An 18,731-nucleotide genomic window follows, 5' to 3' on the forward strand; every position below is an offset into this window, starting at 1 on the left:
ATAAACACGAAATGGTATAGTAGAAAATATATGAGAGTGTACGGAATAAATTACAGGCGAGCATAATCCTGAGACGCGAAGGGGACACTTCTATACATCGAACCTGGTACGACGAATTAGCGAATTACAACATGGGGATGAAATTGCATGCAGGAACACATCCACCTGTTTACTTACTTGATGCGGTAGGATTAGACTAAACAAATAAACAGGTCTCGAAAAAGAAATCGTGAATACATCAGACGAAATACTCAAGAGGAAAGAAAACTTTGTTTCTAGGCCGGGAAGCTCTAGCCGTTCTATGTAAGTCCTATTCCTCCATAATATGCAATGAAGATTCCTCTGCCATGGCCACTTAACAATGCAATAAAAAGAAAAAGAAAAGGGCCCATAAAAAGCAGAGCAGAGCAGAAAATTCGGACATCCAGATCATGCCATAACCCCTGTCTATTAGGAAGTGTCGATGGCCAGATAGGAAAAAACAGCAGGGAAAAAAAGGAAATATCGTCATACCCCACGACGAATGGAAAATTTCGTGATCATAACTGTAGAAACATGATCATTAGAAACAGAAAGAGAAAACAAAGGCCACCACTTTTTTGTATTTCCCATGCAAAACGCCGTGCGCCATCATGAACATTGGGAGGGAGACAAGGCCTGTATGCATGTATCCTCCAGAACAGAACAATGAAAAACAAGAAAGGAAAATGTTGTATGAATGCCAAAGAAAAGATAAAAAGGTCCAGGGATCTATCCATCTCTTCAGATATCGGAATGCATCTTCTCATCGGTGTCCACACGCAACTCCACAACGGGCAACTCCTCATCCGAACCATCATCCAGCAGAGGCGGGACATCCTCGAAGGAGCCCTCATGCTCCGAGACTGGCCGCGAATTATCAAGGCCACGGAGACGGGTCTCAACATCGGAGTCTTCATTGACCGCCATGTTGCTGTCATTGTCACCGAAAAGATCATTGTCTTCATCAGGGGACGCCGGACGAACGGAGGTCAAGGCGCCGAGACCAAGGGAACCGCCGGCACGTTCAAATGACCACGAGGGCGCAGAGAACATATCGTCGAGGGGATTGTGCGACTCCTCCTCGTTCTCATCATCACTCGACTTCGTGTCCGGAGTCGCGGCCCCCGAACCACCACCGCCCGCTCGGCGAGCTACTCCGGCTCCGGCTGATGCGCTCGACGGCCCATTGGGGAATGAGCCGCCGAGGCGCATGCCGTCCCCCGACGGAGAGGGAGCCCGCGAGTTCTCCGCCGTGCTGTCCTTATCACCGTTCTTGAACTTGTTGACGATGTTCTGAAGAACGGGGCCACCCAGAGGCTGGTCCGAGCGGCGGCGGTAGAACAGGAGGTATGCTTGGGACGATTGCATCCGGTTCAAATCCCCAAGCACAGTCGCCGACGAATCTAAAGTGAGGTGTTAGCCAATCAGATCAAACACTGAAGAGAGAGATTTTAGTGACAGCACTTACCGTTGAAACTGCACCAGTCGTCGGTGATGAAGTTTTTGGCGTAGGCGGTATAGTGGCCGCCCGCCATGCTGCCCGAGTGGTTGTCCACGCCGATCAGGTCGTAGACCAGAGACTTATCCCCTGCGGGACCCGAGACCCAGCTGGACAGGTCGAGATTATCCACCGGGAATTCGACCTTGGTGCCCAGCTTGGCCCGCGAAAAGCGCGACTGGGTCATAAACCGTTTTAGGTGAATGACCAGGATGTCGGGGGTCGACCACAGCTCGAACTTCTTGCGAGCTTGGCGATGCTCCTTGCAGCGTGGGCAGTACCACGCGTCATCCTGCGACAGTGTCTCTTCGCGGCTGAACTCATCGAGGCACTGATCAAGTGTGACGCCTTGATTGGCTCGCGCGTCACGTTGCGCACGGCGGTCGATCAAGGCCTGGTCTTGGATGAATGGAATATCATCACAAGTGGCCGCGCCACGCAGATCGTCCTCGGGTCCTGACTTGCCAAAGAGGGCATCCTTGGCGTCCTCATTCCAGTCCAGGAGGATTGCTTCGGACTGCTTGAGCAGTGGCGTCGATGAGTTCAGCTCGGCAGTCTCATGGTCGGGCTCGTCGGACGGGGAGTCCTCGTTGCTTTCATCATCCGATGCGTTGGATGACTTCTTCGAGACCTATCTGTAATTAGCGAATGCAATCTATTTCAGTTGGTTGAACTGATCAAAACGTACCTTCTTCGGGGGCGGCAGCCGGGTCAAGATGTTCTCGTAGTTGTAGCCGTGCATCTGGCGGCCCTTGGGGATCTTGTCGAAACTAGTCAACACCCTGACGTCAAAGAGACTGAGAAGACCGGGAGGGAAAGCACCAGCCAGGGGATGAGCGGGAGTGTCCTCGCTTGTATCCATCCCTTGGGGTGACGATGCACTGGGGGTTTGTGAAGCATCGCCCATAGAGATGTCCACAATGCTATCATCGCCCTCAACTGAACCGGTCTTGATGCGGGAGTCCGCTGACTGAGCATCTTCTTCATTCATCACCACAGTATCGGAATCTTCAAGAGCCTGTGCCGCATCCTCGGATTCAGCCTTCTGCTTGGTCTTTGATTCCGCCTCTCCCAAGATATCACGTGTAGTCATGTTCGCGACATGACGTAAGATCTTGCGATAGATGGTGGCCATGTCTTTGGCTTCCTCGCGGGTGAAGGAGAGGATGGTAGGGTGTGCGAAAGTCTCAAACCTCACCGGACCCTTCGGGTTCCTGTTCTTGATTTCGCATCGACTGAAAACGGGCACAAGGATACGATCATTCGCTGGAGCATCCAATTGGATGAAAGTCATGACCTCCTTGTCCTTGAGGTGCAGCTCTTCGAAAGGCAGCTTTTGCCGGGTGTAGACTTCCCAGAAATTGCCGCCAGAGACTTCAGCCGCAATAAGCTGATCTGGCGCGAGACTCAGCTTGGTAGCCACAGTATCCCTCCAAGCTCCGATTGTACTTGTCTTATCAACCTCAACCACGAAGCTCTGCGGGCGCTGCTCAAGTCCTTGGAAGACGACATGCCGGTATTCGATTTTCTGCTGCGGAATGGGCAAAGTCAAGCTGCTGAAGGGATCGAAGATGATGCTGACTTTGTCACAAGTAGGGCAAACCAGTGTTGACTTGTACATGCCGGCAAACAGATCAGTGATGACAGAGTCATTGCGCGCCTTGTAGATATCCCAAGATCGAACAGCAAAATCCTCCAGAGCTTGGCGGTCATGGACCATCTCGTCGGTAGAGTCAGGCTTCTCAATGTAGGGCTTCTTGAGAATGCGGTTCAAGTCTTCTGACAGACCATCGAGAAGGAACATCAGGAACTCTTGACTGTCCTGCTGATCCCAGCCAGCCATGGTCGGGTTATTCCGGCCAATTTGGTTTCGGAACTTGTGAGGGTTGAAAGAGGATGGGGGTGGGTCGCGGTAGATCCCTTGAATCAGCCCAGCATACGCCTTGGCGAGGTGTCCAGAGAATCCGAGAGGGTTAGAGGGATTGAGATCCTTCTTGTGGCGGTTGGCTGCATAACAAAGGTCAGTATCAAAGAAGCAGTGAGATTCAAGAATAGCAAACAATGCACATACCGAGGAAGTAGTATGTCAACTCTTCCACAGCCCGAACGCACTGAGTGGCCGCATTCTGATAGCAAGTGTTGCCCAAGTTCGAAAGACCCGTTAGACCCATCCTGTGGCCATGAGGTTTCTTGGCAAAGGGGAATTCACTTTGAACCGGGCTGGTCCGGCCGCTGGTTGGTTGACTCTTCGAGGCAGCGGGAGCAACGGAGGTGATCTCCTTCTTAGGTCTGGTGACGGGAATTCCAAGGCGCTTGAGCTTCTCCGCCGAAACCGCAGACACCCACTCTCCACTCTTTGCTCCAACCTGCTCCTCAAGAACAAAGACATCAGACCCCATCAGACCCGCCATGCTCAGTGACATCTTTCCGTTGTAGTTGTCGTTAGCTGTCTGGTCCTTGAAGGTCTCAAGAAGCTCTCGCTGAGTGCCCTCGCTGAGATCGATGAACGTGTTCAGATCCACCAAGAGATTTCTGCTGGAGGCCGAGATGAGTGCCGACGGAGGGGCGGGCGAGACAGTGCGGGACACGGCGGGAGTGGTAGCGGTCGACGGGTTGAGGCTGGGCAGCTGGCCGATGATCTTCCACACTCGGACTTTGGTAGACATGTTGATGCCCGCGAGTTCCTTCGCTCTCTTCAGCCAGCCCTGGACGCTGCTTTGGCGACCAGCCAGCATCTTGGCAGGCGGAAGGGATTTCTCCTTCAGGGACTGGGGTGTAGTCCCCGCAGCGGGGTTGGCCAACTTGAAGATGGTGAAAATTGGCGGGTTCAGCTCATACATGATGTTGTCGGAGCCATCCAAGCTGGTGTTGTGTGCAAAGCGAACGATGGTGGGCGACTGGTTTGCGAGTCCATATTCCTTCATGATCAAGTCCCAGGCCTCCTGCGGAACAATCTCGTAATCCTCGCCGAGCTGCACATTCGGGCGCAAGGGAACATAGGGCTCTCCATTCTCGTACTTGAAGTTGCTGTTGGCCGGATCGGTGTCGAGCACGATGTCGCGGTTATCCACAGGGCCCAGCTCATTGTCCATCGATTCTTTATCAGCTTTGTCGGCGTAGGAGGTGCTTCGCGCGTACAGCGTCTTTACCCATCTCGACGAAACCACGTAGCCCTTTTGTCCATCCTTTAAAGGTTGGTTGGTAAGCGCAACCACCTTGGCGATTTGGTCATCAATGGAATCGGTAGCCGGGACATCAACCGTTGTGCTCACACCTCCCTCCGGGTCAGGGTCGGTGATCTCAGAAGCCGGGCGCTTCTCGCCGGGGGAAGGAGAGCGACCATCGCCATTTGCTCGCGGGGAGCCAGCTTGAGGATCGGGGGGCATGTCGGAATGTTCACTGGAGAGGGTCAGTCCGGCGGTCGCAGTCGCGGGGGTTGGCGAGCGAGCACCGGGCTGGGATCGGGTTCCTGGGACGAGGGATTGGAGATGAGCCGGTACGTAGCGAGGAGGGGAGGGCGAGGAGCTTTTGCTCCGTGAATTTGAGGCCGAAGAGGAGCTTCTCGGTGGCAATGGAGGCACCTGCGGAGGTTCGGAGCGGCCGTGACGTCGTACCTCTCCTGGGCTACTGCGACCTGGCTCGGGGGAAACTTTGCGACGCTTTGTGGGAGACGTCGTGACGGTGAGCTGCGCACGTCGCGTGGCAGCTCGGGAGAAACTTGGGGGGAAGGAGTGAAAGAAAGAAAAGGTTTTGGAGAGAATGACAAATGAAGTTTCTCTTTCCCCGCAAGCCCTTCTTCTTTGCACGAAGAGAAGGAAGGTCGGGGCCAAAGAAATTTATTGGCAGCAAATTAAAATTGTGCTGGCAGAAAATAATCGGAGCCGATTGGAGTTTTTTTTTCCGCCCCGGGAAACGACCAGCGAACAACGAACCCTATCAATGATACGCCAGCGAATCACGACAGGAGTTCAAGAGGAGAGAACCTGCAGGCCAGCTGCAAAAGAGTTGAATCGAAGAAAGGAAGAGTTGAGTTGGGGTGATGTTGGAAAGGAGTGAATGTTGTGAGGATGGGTGAGAAGGAATGAGGTCGACGTGGGAGAAGGATGGAGATATTTTCTAATTATGGGGAGGACAGGCTGAGGGGAAAATAGAGGCAGCTATACTCACAGAAGTGCTGCCTTGAGAAGGCTGTCAGTCATTTGATCTACTCATATTGTGTGAATAGGGCTGCCTCTGGGATCGTTGCCTTGGTGTTTGTTTGTGCAAGGCACCGCTTCCTAGTTTCCTAAATAGGTTTATAACAAGAACTTGATAGTGTTCTTCATCACACTAAAAATTACATGCACATAGAATACATACACAAGTAGAGTACATACACAGATAGAGTACACACAATTGAAACACACTGTGCAGTCATCATCTCCATTGAAATTGGCAAACTATCTGGAAGACATGACTTTAGCTCTGTTCTGAATCCGTAGATATTGGCCTGGGTCCGGCTAGCTACCTTCGAGAAACTTGCAGCAACCTAAATCGTGTAGATCTGGTGCCGCACGAAGTTCAAGTTCGAGTTCTTCAAGATGTAGTCAACATCTGCCCGAAACTCGGTCTGCTTCTGTGGATCCTGCTTCCCCCATTCCACAGCCTCATCGAGATCACCATTGAACCGCTTGACTTGACGAGTGCAGTAATCACAGAGAAAGAGGCCGCATCCAATGTCAATAGGTCCCGTAGTCTGCAAGATGTTACCTCGAGCATCTGTGAGGAAAGTCTGGTTACTGTTGCAAGTCCAGAAAGCAGGCTCTTGGCAAAGACTGCACCATTGGTAGTCAGGCTCTTCAAAGGGCTGGCCATAGCACGGAGATGATGGTTCCTGGAGAGCTGCACGAGCTTGAGCCAGATTTTGGAATGCTGTCGACGCACTGAAAGGAGTTGCCGGATTTATCTCGTGCAGCATTGGACCGATGTCATAGTGCGTGCACGCCATGATCTGGAGCCGTTCATTGGCGCAGTAGCAACACATACGACTCGGTTCCTTTCCTTCGCCTTGGTGCCCGTCTGTGATTTCAATCATTCGCCCTGTACCAAAGTCCAGAATCTCCGTGTCTCGAGGACCGAGCCCGACGATACCGTATGCGAAATTCGAACACCAGTGGCATGATAGAGGGCTCTCTCTATCTAGAAGGGTCAGCGGGTGTGGATAGCATGTTCGGATTCGGTATGCAGTCCCGTATGGACTCGAGGAACTGGATCCAAAGGTTGGGATAGTGGATGGCGGTAGTCCCGAGCCGGCAAGTGTAGCATGGGGAGTAACTGATGTCTCCAGTGTCGACTCTTGGCTTGCAGTGTTCTGACTGTTTTCTTCTGCCGGGGCTGGGATGCCCTCTGATCCCTGTAGGCGGGATTTTCCCTTTTTATCCCGGTCAGAGGTTTCGGCAGAACTGTCCACAGGCTCATCATCTTGCTCCTCATATTCTGTATCGGTAGCCGTGCCCTCCGGGTCGTTGGGGCGATACCCACCAGAAGGCGGGCATTTGGCGGGCCCAGCGACGCACTGGAAGCCATGCTGCACACATTCGAAGCAAGGCTGACTGTGATCGTAGTCTGGCGAGAGATATGAGCACCGAGAACGGCGTTGGCTCCTGCAAGGCTCACACGGTTGTTTCCAGGTAGGTGGTGGATCCGGAAAGCAGTCACACTCGTCGTCGCGACAGCTATCACAAGGATAGCAAAATGGATCCTCTACCAGCGAGCAGTCGAGCTCCAGTTCCTGGCAAGCCAGACATCCCTTTGTGGGGGATTTGCCTTCTTCAAACAGTGTCGAGTCTGTCTGTGGGCTGATGCTGGTGTTGCTGGGAGAACCGGCTGTATCCTTGCGGGCTCGCAGGTGATAGGCTTTGGTTGGATCTCTCTTCGTTTGAGGCTCCCATAGTTCTTCCCATTTTGAGTGGCCAGTTGTATCTCCAGGGGTGGCGGTAGAAGATGAGGACGGCGCATCTTCTTCGATATCTTCCTCGAGCGAAGATCTCGGGTTAGTTGAGTGTCTTTTGGCTTGTCTGTCGGGTCGAGAGTGCGGGCGAGTCTCATTGTCCGAGGGCAATCGGTGTTTTGAACGAGATGGTTGATGAGGGAGGTAATCGTCGTCCTTGTCATTGTCGATCCAAGAGGATATGGTTGAGGTGGTGTTTTTGGCTCGGCTTCTCAAGTCATAACCCTCCCCGCTCTCGGAGACCGCTGGGGTCTGGCTTGGGAATAGCCTTCGGGCTTTCTCAAGCCTCTCAGAGGAGTATGCCATGATGTTGAGTATCGTGAGTGGTGGCACAGGTTGAACAAGATGAGAGGTTTTGAGCGAGAGGTGTCGAGGTGTGAGGCGACTGAAGTTGTGAAAGAGAGCAAAGTTGTGAAAGAGAGCAAAGTTGTGAAAGGGAAGGCGAGATGAAGAAGGAGGAGGAAGGCACTTGGATTGATGAAAGAATGTTTGTGTATTTCAGTCTCTGGGGACTAATAACATGAGCAGAGGACAACAGTTTCAATCAATAGCAAGGTCCGAGCTCTTTCAACACATAAATATTACAAAAACAGGTAGTCGAGAATATTCCAAACATCAAAGTAACATACAAACAAGACAGACGTGATTCAGTCCAACACACCAAACAAAACGGTACATCCAATCCGGGTTCACGCGGTGAATGGCACAGCGATCATGCTGGGACTCACCGTCCACGAGGTAGCAAGATGACCAACAGTGGTGATTTCGGTTGGCCAGGCAGACTCGGTCAGGACGGGGGTGTCTCTTTCCACCTTCGACGATTTCCACTCGCTGATAGAGTCCAACTGTGTCCTTGTACTTGGCCCAATCTTAACTCTTGTGTTGGGGGATATGGTCGTAGGTCACATAGATCTTACTAGCCACAACGAGGAGGAAGCTGGAAACAATAAAGAGACCCAACGGATATCCCCAATAATGTCGTTCTCTTCTGCTCAGACTTCTTGGGCTTAGCCCAGATGGCATCCCAGGACGTTCGAGCGCGGGACTTCTTCACCTCGGCCTTGATCTCGCGTGAAGTATTATGCTTGGCCTCCAGGGACTCCAGAAGAGTCCATTTGCAGTTAGATGCTGTATCTATTAGTATTGCTGTCAATGCAGAAATAGGAAATAGATGGTAAGCCTTACGAGATGAAGGTCGGTAGACCTTCTCTTTATCCACCCGGAAATAGGCGTGGGGAGGAAGGCGGGAACCGAAGGAGTGTAGACAGGTGAAAGTGCCATTGTGAGTTAGTTTATATTGAGTTAATATAAGTGAATTTGTTTGGAAAGAGTGAGAGAAGAAGGATCTTTGAGAGAAAGTTGAATGGAAAGAAAGAAGAAAACGAGGGGAGCGTTGGAATGACTTTTAACAAGAATCTGAAGGATATCCTAAGCATATCTGGAGTATTTTGATCCAATTTGATACTAGTTTATTTGAATTTAGTTTCAAAATAGGTCTAGTCCTTCAGCAATATCGTTCCATTCTCAAGGTAAACGTGGGCCAGTCAGGCCGCGTCCCACAATGGAAATCACCAATGACGAGGGTCGGTCAAGACTATTCCAATCATGGTATGATATGACGACAGAGGTGAGTGCTACAGTTTGTGGGTGATTCCGGGTACTAGATGACCTGCATTTACATTCTTCACAGAGCCCAAAAAATATTTTATTTTGCGCTACATCGAGGGAATATATAGATTTTTGTGGTAACCAGAATAATTTCGAAGCAACCTGCCTTGGCTAGAACAGCTGCTTGCTCAGAGGCGATTTGGAGGAATAGACTACGTTCCCAGTCCATAGTATCATACCCACCAGGCAGTGATCACGATCCCTGAATAGCTCCCCGACTACATGCAAAAGGAGATAATATATTGTTGGAAGTTGTCTTAACTTAGCGTATGTTTTGAACCATCTTGAATTAATGACCAATTTTAAATACTACCTTAACTAGTTAAGGTTTTTGTAACACGGAGGGCTGGATTTATGCTGATTATGTATTTTCTACATTGGCAAGAGTACTTTACACAAGCTACTGTCTCAAAAATTAGTCAAAGCAGATAGAATGCCCATTGAACTACCAATATGCCCTAGACGTGTCAGTTTCATACAATGGCAGCGATTAATAGTACTCGCCTGTGTAGATGAATGACTGCATACTCCCATATTGGGACCTGTAGAAGGCGGTGAGCAACTGATCTACAGATGCCAAGACATGCCGCCGGTCGATTGGGTCATCCCACGTGATAGCGTTATCTCGCGGCTCATCACCTCACCCCAACTGGAATCAGCTACTTTTGCGTCCGTATCTATCCCTGCCGAGGTGTGAGCTGGTCTCCCGCGGTCAATCTACAGCTCCAGTTTCCTTCTTCTCGAGCAGGGCTCCCAGGAATATCCCCTGTTTGCATCGCTCGTATTTGTTGTGGATGACTCGAGCACGGAAGGGAAGTACTGGTGCACTACACCTATCAGCTCAGTAGTGCCCGGCTTTTGTAGGAAACGGCTTAGCCAGTACTGTCTTACACTCATGGTGAGTTGCTATTTTGTATTTCATGATCCATGCGGTCGAAACATTGAGTGTGCCAGCATCTGAGCTTTGTTAAGCTCTGGACAGCTCCGGACCTCAATGGAACTGATCTGTTATGCTGTACACCTTTGCCTACTTCCCCTCAAAATGTTTGAACAATACTGAGTATTCGCGATTGCCTTACAGGAATACCGCAGATTCCTCAACGACTGACCACCACCTACCCATCGATAAAGCTTGAACAGACCTAGCAACCAACCCAGCCTGGCATTCCCGCGCACCATACCAAACTTCCATAGCCTACTTTACCTTGAAGTTTGCGACTGGCGTCATCATGGAGTCCTCACGATCTTCATTATCCTCCACTAATACCCGTGGAGGCCATGGGTTTTCCGAACACACGGCTATGCCCCAACTTGATACACTCATCTCGCACCTCGTGGCCGCCAAACGCTCCCTTTCCTCCATCAACCACGTTTGGCGGGCCAACGAAATTGTCACTGCTGCACGTTCGGCCCTCGAAGAAAGCGTCATTGTGTCATCTAGAACAGGCTTCTTGCGTCGCGGCTTGAACAATCAACTCCGGTTGCTCTATGACGTTCGGTCGGAGGTGGAGCATATCTCGCATCGCGGGCGACAGGACTTCTCGGATGCCTTGAAAAGTCTTGATGCCGCAGATGCCCGTCTTCGGACCACCATCGATCTTCTGCGGAATACTATTGTTCACGCTTCATTCCGGCCAAAAGATGAAGAGCCAAAGTCTCTGCATGACTTCGTCGACGAGCGCGGCGTTGAGGAGCTCAGTGCGGCCATGAAGAGCTCCATCGACAGGACAAATGCAGCACGAGCAGATCTCGATACCTCGAATCGGGAGTTTGATGACGAGCTTTACTCTATTAAACAGGCGCTTCAACATTATCGGTCGGCTACCAGGATGGCTTCTTCTCGGGCCTCTGCATCCTCATCCTCATCATCGACATCGGATTCAGATCTGCTCGCCTTGTCAACTATGCCTACTATGCTCCAGACATTAGAAGGGCATGCCCAGGAGATGGCTGGTCTTCTCGAGTCCCTTGTCCGTCACTTCGATCTTTGTGTCACCGCGGTGAAGCACACCGAAGGCGGGGGCGCGGCTGCTCGGTCTATCACAGGAGACATGCCAGCCGAAGTCCAAGCGAAGAATGACGCGATGCCAGATATTGGCGAGGAAATCAACGCAAATCTAAATGCTCCACTGGACCCGCTGAGCGACTCGGAGTATCTGGAGATGGTGAATGTGCTCATGAAAGATGCGCACGAAGCAGATGACGTCGTCATGGAAATCCAAGATCGCATTAACGAAATGGAATCAACCCATGAGCAGGTCAGCGCGCAACGAGATGCGCTTATCGCGATCTCAAACGCGACACTCGAGGTTCACCAGCACTTGTTAACATTGGCTTCGACTCGCCTCCCACGGTACATCTCTCAGGCACACAACTTCACCAATGTCTGGAACGAAGAAAATGACCGCATTAATGCCGGGCTAGGGGAATTGTTGGACTTGCATTCCCTCTATGATGGATTCCTCAATGCGTACGACAGCCTGATACTTGAAGTGAACCGCCGAAGCCAGATTCGCTTTCGTGTGGAGAAGGTCCTTCGAGAGACGAGGAATAAACTGAATCATCTTTATGATGAAGATGTCACCGCACGAGAAGCCTTCCGCGTTGAGCAGGGCGATTTCCTTCCTTCAGATATCTGGCCTGGCATTGGCCGTGCGCCCATGCAAGTCCAGTTCCATCGTCTTGCAGGCGGTCAGCTTGAAGGTCTCCTCGAGGAAGCTCGGGAAATTAAGCAGCACCGTGAGGCACAAACAGTTGCTGAAAGCGCAAATCACAGTGCTATCGATGATGCCGCTGAGGGTGAACTTATCCCTAGTCTGCCAAAGGATGTTGTCGACCAGGCATATGCTCGTCTCAAAGCTCGGACTAGGGCCTTTGCTTGAAAATCTTATACCCAAACCGACAGTAATCTACTCATTCATTTCTTTGCTGATATTTTTGTATTCATGTATAGCTTATCCATTTCATTTTCTAGGAGACAATATCACAGGTTGACTTCTTGGTTCTTATGTATCTCTATTTTTTTTTCGTTCTTTTCCGTTCAGCCATGTCTTCCATGATAGCGTTGCGTCCGATCTTTTCCGATGTACTCGATTGACAACCCGAATGATGAAAGCTAATAGGTCTGACTCCCCGTCCAAAATCTTCCTATGGTCCTGTCTGATTCTCTGTGGACTGATGCATACTCCTGCGCTTGTGCGAGGGATGTAAGCATGGTTACAAGACGAGGCCGGCACCACCAGGTTGTGAGGATGGATAGGCATGATTTTCAAAGAGAGCTCTGATGGGTGATTCCAACCATATTTTATCAAAATTTACTTATTCTCTACTTGTCTCGAGTAGCCATCAAGTGTAACTTGTGTTTTGCAGATAAATCCTATTTTTATACCCAGGTATCTATGTCCAAATGCTCCAGCCCCATATATGCATTTTTATCGTCAAATCATGGCAGAAATATCCATCAGTGAAGAGTCGAAAGGAAGAAATCGTAGAGCCCATAATCATGTGTGCATGCAAAAAACCAAAAGAGATTGAAAGTCCAAAATCAACGACTACTTCTTCTTCTTCGAAGAAGTAGAGACCAGACGTCTCTTGAGGTGTTTCGGCATCTTGTTGGCACGCTGCTCACGCTTTTCCTCCTTGACCTTGGCCTTGTGCTCGCGCTTGGAATCCTTGTCCTCGAAACGCTTGCCACGGGGGCCTTCTTCGCGAAGGGATCCTTTTCTTCGCCCTCCTCGTCCACATCGGAGTCGGAACCTGAGACGGAAACTCCACCACTGGCGTCGGACTCTGCGTCGACCTCGGCATCGGTAGGCTTGGCCTTGCCAGTGGCCAGCAGATCTCCGTAGACCAGGTCGGCACCCGAGCCGTCACGGATCTTCTCGGCATCACGCTCTATATCGTAGACTTGCTCGAGAGTCTGGGGAATGTATTGCTGTCGGAACACAGCAGTATCGAGCTCCTCGGCCTCCTGATCACCACCCTCTGTACGGGCGGCGAAGAGCTTCTCAATAGCTTCAAACATCTCCTCGTTGCCCTGGGTGACGTCTGTAGGGCCCTCGGGTGAAAGGATGAATTGGAAGGTTGTGCGTTCGGGCAAGGTGTCAACACCCTTGCGACGGAAGAAGTCGCTAACATTCTTGATATCCATGCGAAGGAACTCCAAGCTGCGAGGGTGATCGTGTTCAACACTTTGACTGACATCGATAATGTACAGACGTTGCTTATGGTACAAAATGTTGTACTCGCTCAGATCGGCGTGGACGAGACGGCAGACTTGGTACATAACGCGCATGCAACCGAGCAACTCCATGTACAGGGACCGCCAACGAGTCTCAGGCTCGGTAATATCGAACTCAACATCCTTCAAACGAGGAGCGCCAAGACCCTTCGAGTTACCGATGAAGCCCATAACCAGGACGTGCAGACGCAGGTAAATGGGCTCAGGGCAAGGAATGCCGGCGGCGTAAATTCTCCGCAAGTTGCGCATTTCCTTCTCGGCCCACAACTTGACCATTGCGCGGTTGTTGCTCTTGTTATATCCTTGACGGAATCGGAATTCACCAGTCACGTACTTGTCGCGATCCTTGAAGACCAGAATGCTGGTCTTGTAGACCTTGATCGCACGGTGCTCCGGGGCAGCCTCTGGATCGTCATCGGGGAATGACATGGCGTGGTAGACGTTTGCCTCCTTACCAGTAGACAGACAACCGTGAATCTCAGACACGAGTCCGCGATTGATCATCTGCAACAGAAGCATCCGAGTACGGGGGTCCAGCACCTGTTCCGATGTAGCGCGGTCCGCCCGATCTGCACCACGTCCACCACCGCCAGAGAGACCGGCTTGTTGATCGTCGAGCTTGATCTTGGCAGCATGGCGTGTCAGGGATTTGACTTGATCGTCGACGGAGGCGTATGTGTTGACTGTGGGCTTCTGGGTGTTCATCTTAGGATAGGTCCATCTCGGTGCGTTAGGATCGGCGGCGAGATCGTTCAACTTTCGCTGGCGGTTGTAGGCCTTTGTAAGATCGGCAGGATCGGAGGACTGGAAATCTTCCTGATCCAATTCTTCCTCCTCCTCGAAGATATCGTCATAGTATTCGTCGTCTTCCTCCCCCTCCCCCTCTTCCTGCTCGGTGGGTTCCTGCCCCGCCATGGCTGAATTTGCGCCCAAGGGTTGCACGTATCCTTGGTTTGGCACATAGGTGTGGGATGGCTGGAGGCCATCAGCAGGGCCTGTAGCCTCTGCAGGCAACTGAGAAGGACTCATGATCGATGTAGAAATGTCGAATTCTTTCAGATTAAAAAAAGTCGAATGCGATGCCCGCATTTACTTTTTTTTCTGTGGATGCCCGCTTCACCGCCCGGCAGAACCCCGCGCCCAACGAGACGCGCTGATTTCGCTCCCTCGCGTAGTCTCCTTGCCCATCGCGACAAAGCGTGACACAATCCGACAGTGATTTACCTCTCGGCAAGAGGAAGAAGTGATCGGAGCACCCAGAGTTGCTCCAAAACTCGATTTTACAACTTTAGCGCTGGCTGCGTAATGCGCTGTTCTCTCTGATCATCGCGTCACGCGTGTCTCCCCAAGATGTATGTGAAACAGATTATCATCCAAGGCTTCAAGAGGTACGTGAAAGATCAACAATTACCCCCGCTTTTGCAGGCGACCACGACTGACCATTTTGTGGCAATAGCTACAAGGACCAGACGGTCATTGAGCCCTTTTCGCCCAAACATAATGTCATCGTCGGTCGCAATGGTTCCGGCAAGAGCAACTTCTTTGCGGCAATTCGGTTTGTCCTAAGCGATGCCTACACTCACCTCGGTCGAGAGGAGCGTCAAGCTCTGCTGCACGTATGTTGCGCCTATGTAACTATGTTATTCTTGGTATTGATGTGGCGCAGGAAGGTTCAGGTTCGGCCGTCATGTCGGCCTACGTCGAGATCATCTTCGACAACTCGGACGACCGATTCCCCACCGGAAAGCCAGAGCTAGTTCTTCGCCGTACGATCGGTATCAAAAAGGACGAATATACCCTCGACCGCAAGAATGCGACCAAAAACGACGTCATGAACCTCCTCGAGTCCGCCGGTTTTTCACGATCAAATCCGTACTACATTGTCCCTCAGGGCCGAGTGACCGCTTTGACCAATATGAAAGACTCGGAGCGTCTGGTGCTCTTGAAGGAAGTGGCTGGTACCCAGGTTTACGAGGCTCGTCGCACGGAGTCTTTGAAAATCATGCAGGAAACAAACAGCAAGCGCGCCAAGATTGACGAATTGCTGGACTATATTAATGAGCGCCTGGCCGAGCTCGAAGAGGAGAAGGATGAGCTGCGAAATTACCAAGAGAAGGACAAGGAACGCCGCTGCCTCGAATACACCATCTACTCCCGCGAACAGCATGAAATCGCGAACGTGCTTGAGAACCTCGAGGAACAGCGGCAGAATGGAGTTGAGGACGCTGATAACAATCGGGACCAGTTCGTTGAGGGCGAGAAAGCCATGGCTCAAATCGACGCGGAGATTGCGGAGTATCGCCAACAGATTGAGTTCTTGAAAGTGGACAAGGCTCAACTGGAGGATGAGCGCCGTGAAGCCTCCAAGTCATTGGCCCAAATTGAACTTCGCGCCAAGGCTCTTTCTGACAACCAGGCCGCTGCACAGGCACTGAAGTCACGCCACGACAGCGATCTCAACGCCGTGCAGACTGCCATCCAGGAGCGCGAAGAGGAACTTGATGACCTCCTCCCCCGATTCAACATCGCCAAGGACGAGGAAGATGCTGTCAAGACCCGTTTGACCGAGGCGGAGACATCCCGGCAACGTCTATATGCCAAGCAAGGTCGCAATTCACGATTCAAGAACAAGTCAGAGCGCGATAAGTGGCTACAAATGGAGATTAGAGAGACACATCGATCCATTTCCAATGTGCAAGGCGTTGTCACACAAACTCAAGAAGATATCCAGGAGCTCGAACAGGAGATTGCTCTGCTTGAGCCGGAAACTGAGCGCTTGCGGAAACAGATCGACGGTCGCGGCGATACCATGCATTCAGTAGATCAGGACATTCAGAACGCCAAGGACGAGCGAGACCGACTCATGGACCAGAGAAAGTAGGTTTCCGCTGCTTAGTCTGTCTCCATTCGAATGCTAATATTTGAATAGGGAACTCTGGAGAGAAGAAGCCAAGCTCGACTCCGTCCTTTCTAGTGCCTCTCAAGAAATGGACCGTGCGGAGCGCAGCCTTTCTCAGATGATGGACAACAACACTAGTCGCGGTCTTGCTGCTGTTCGGCGCATCAAGCGTCAACATAGCCTGGAAGGCGTTTATGGTACCTTGGCCGAGCTCTTTGATGTCAGCGACAGGTACCGAACCGCTGTCGAGGTCACCGCCGGACAGAGCTTGTTCCACTATGTTGTCGATAACGATGAGACTGCTACCAAAGTCTTGGAGATGTTGCAAAAAGAGAAGGCTGGTCGTGTTACATTCATGCCATTGAACCGCCTCCGCTCCAAGCCTTTGAACATGCCTCGCGCCAGTGACACGATTCCCATGCTCGACAAGCTTCAGTTCGACCCCGCTTATGAGCGAGCATTCCAACATGTATTTGGAAAGACCATCATTTGTCCCAATTTGCAGGTCGCTGCCCAGTATGCCCGAAGCCACGGTGTCAATGCCATCACTCCCGAGGGTGATCGTTCCGATAAGCGCGGTGCTCTCACCGGTGGTTATCATGACTCACGCCAGTCGCGACTGGATGCAGTGAAGAACGTGGGCAAGTGGAGGGATGAATACGAGTCTAAGCGCAACCGCGGCACTGAGATCCGAAAGGAGCTGGAGAAGCTTGACCAGCTGATCACCAAGGCTGTTGGGGAGCTGCAGAAGCTTGAGCAGCAGAAGCACCAAGTGCAGAACAGCAGTGGTCCTTTGCGACAAGAGCTCCGGAGCAAGCGCGATCTCCTACAGAAGAAGACTGATAGCCTTGACTCCAAGCGCCGTGCACTTCGCAATGTCGACTCTAACCTGACGGCTCTTAATGATCAGGTCAATGCTTTCCAGGGTGAAATGTCCTCCCCTTTCCAGAAGGCCTTGACAAACGAGGAAGAGTCTCACTTGGAGACATTGAGCGGAACCGTGCAGGAGCTTCGGAGGCAATATCAGGAGCTGTCAAGCCAGCGAAGCGAGTTGGAGGCCCGCAAATCCGTGTTGGAGGTTGAGCTGCGTGAGAATCTAAACCCTCGCCTCGACCAGCTACAAAACCGAGATGTGGAAATGGCCGAGGAGGAAGTCCAGGGCAACCTGAAGGAGACGCAGCGTGAACAGAAGCGTCTCAGCAAAGCCTTGGAGAAGCTCAATGGTCGACTCAAGGAGGTGGACTCCTCCATCGAAGAGGCTACCGCTAAGGTGGGTAATCTGCAACAACGCAATGCTGATACCCGACGTGAGATGGAAGACCTGGCCCGGTCTATCGAGAAACACCAACGACGCATGGAGAAGAGCATGCAGAAGAAGGCCGCCCTCACCAAGCAGGCCGCGGAGTGTGCCGCTAACATCCGTGATCTCGGTGTACTACCCGACGAGGCCTTCACCAAATACAAGAACACCGACTCCAATGCGGTTGTCAAGAAGCTCCACAAGACCAACGAGGCGTTGAAGAAGTATTCTCATGTCAACAAGAAGGCCTTCGAGCAGTACAACAGTTTCACCAAGCAGCGCGAGACGCTGACCACCCGTCGCGAGGAACTGGATGCCTCCCAGAAGTCCATTGACGACCTGATTTCCGTTCTGGATCAGCGTAAAGATGAAGCGATTGAGCGAACCTTCAAGCAGGTGTCTCGCGAGTTTGCCAATGTCTTTGAGAAGCTGGTACCGGCTGGCCGTGGCCGCCTGGTGATCCAGCGCAAGACAGATCGCACCGCCCGTGCTGACGATGACCTCGACTCGGATGACGAGGAGGTCCGACAGAGCGTGGAGAACTACGTGGGTGTCGGTATCAGTGTCAGCTTCAATAGTAAGCACGACGATCAGCAGCGTATTCAGCAACTGAGTGGTGGCCAGAAGAGTAAGTTCCCCACTCGATCTTATCTTGGTTATTTGTTCCATCCCCATTCTAACAAACCTTCAGGTCTGTGCGCTCTCGCCCTGGTCTTCGCCATCCAAGCATGTGACCCGGCGCCTTTCTACCTGTTCGACGAGATTGACGCCAACCTGGATGCGCAGTACCGAACGGCTGTGGCGCAGATGCTCAAGTCGATCTCGGACTCGACCAATGGACAGTTCATCTGTACCACCTTCCGACCGGAGATGCTGCATGTGGCAGAGAAGTGCTACGGTGTGAGCTTCAGTCAGAAGGCTAGTACGATCGACGTGGTCTCGCGAGAGGAGGCATTGAAGTTTGTGGAAGGGCAGAAGGCGTGATTGGGGGAGGTAAACAGGCTTTATTGATGTAAATTCTTCTTTTTCTTTCATTGCTGCGTGTGGTGGTGGCATGGCGTTTGATACCGGATTTCTTCTACAGTATTACTTATTTTATCATTCATCTTTACTTTT

General features: G+C 51.6%; 6 protein-coding genes across 6 annotated transcripts; 2 read left to right on the plus strand and 4 right to left on the minus strand.

Annotated features, from left to right (window-relative positions):
• Positions 1-762: 762 nt before the first annotated feature.
• Positions 763-5,718, minus strand: N7473_011294 (putative ubiquitin-specific protease UBP12; the record flags this gene model as incomplete). Its single annotated transcript, XM_057157233.1, has 5 exons — positions 763-1,424; positions 1,490-2,150; positions 2,208-3,526; positions 3,591-5,236; positions 5,687-5,718. 5 exons carry the CDS (start codon positions 5,716-5,718, stop codon positions 763-765), a joined length of 4,320 nt encoding a protein of 1,439 aa, XP_057003083.1.
• Positions 5,719-6,047: 329 nt separating this feature from the next.
• Positions 6,048-7,814, minus strand: N7473_011295 (putative C6 finger domain protein; the record flags this gene model as incomplete). The annotated part of the gene is made up of 1 exon (XM_057157234.1): positions 6,048-7,814. One exon carries the CDS (start codon positions 7,812-7,814, stop codon positions 6,048-6,050), a length of 1,767 nt encoding a protein of 588 aa, XP_057003084.1.
• A 383-nt stretch (positions 7,815-8,197) lies between these two features.
• Positions 8,198-8,789, minus strand: N7473_011296 (uncharacterized protein; the record flags this gene model as incomplete). Its single annotated transcript, XM_057157235.1, has 3 exons — positions 8,198-8,339; positions 8,426-8,607; positions 8,694-8,789. 3 exons carry the CDS (start codon positions 8,787-8,789, stop codon positions 8,198-8,200), a joined length of 420 nt encoding a protein of 139 aa, XP_057003085.1.
• Positions 8,790-10,405: 1,616 nt separating this feature from the next.
• On the plus strand, positions 10,406-12,058 carry N7473_011297 (autophagy-related protein 17; the record flags this gene model as incomplete). The annotated part of the gene is made up of 1 exon (XM_057157236.1): positions 10,406-12,058. The coding sequence occupies one exon, from the start codon at positions 10,406-10,408 to the stop codon at positions 12,056-12,058; it is 1,653 nt and encodes a 550-aa protein (XP_057003086.1).
• Positions 12,059-12,727: 669 nt separating this feature from the next.
• N7473_011298 (serine/threonine-protein kinase RIO1) lies at positions 12,728-14,445 on the minus strand (the record flags this gene model as incomplete). Its single annotated transcript, XM_057157237.1, has 2 exons — positions 12,728-12,826; positions 12,871-14,445. 2 exons carry the CDS (start codon positions 14,443-14,445, stop codon positions 12,728-12,730), a joined length of 1,674 nt encoding a protein of 557 aa, XP_057003087.1.
• A 164-nt stretch (positions 14,446-14,609) lies between these two features.
• On the plus strand, positions 14,610-18,719 carry N7473_011299 (chromosome segregation protein SMC). The gene is made up of 5 exons (XM_057157238.1): positions 14,610-14,804; positions 14,873-15,032; positions 15,083-16,293; positions 16,346-18,243; positions 18,307-18,719. The coding sequence occupies exons 1-5, from the start codon at positions 14,767-14,769 to the stop codon at positions 18,597-18,599; spliced, it is 3,600 nt and encodes a 1,199-aa protein (XP_057003088.1). The 5' UTR covers positions 14,610-14,766; the 3' UTR covers positions 18,600-18,719.
• The last annotated feature ends 12 nt before the right edge of the window (positions 18,720-18,731 follow it).

Source organism: Penicillium subrubescens (genome assembly GCF_028828155.1).
Source record: "Penicillium subrubescens strain IBT 31985 chromosome Unknown utg000010l_segment0_segment0, whole genome shotgun sequence".
Classification (NCBI taxonomy): Eukaryota; Fungi; Ascomycota; class Eurotiomycetes; order Eurotiales; family Aspergillaceae; genus Penicillium; species Penicillium subrubescens.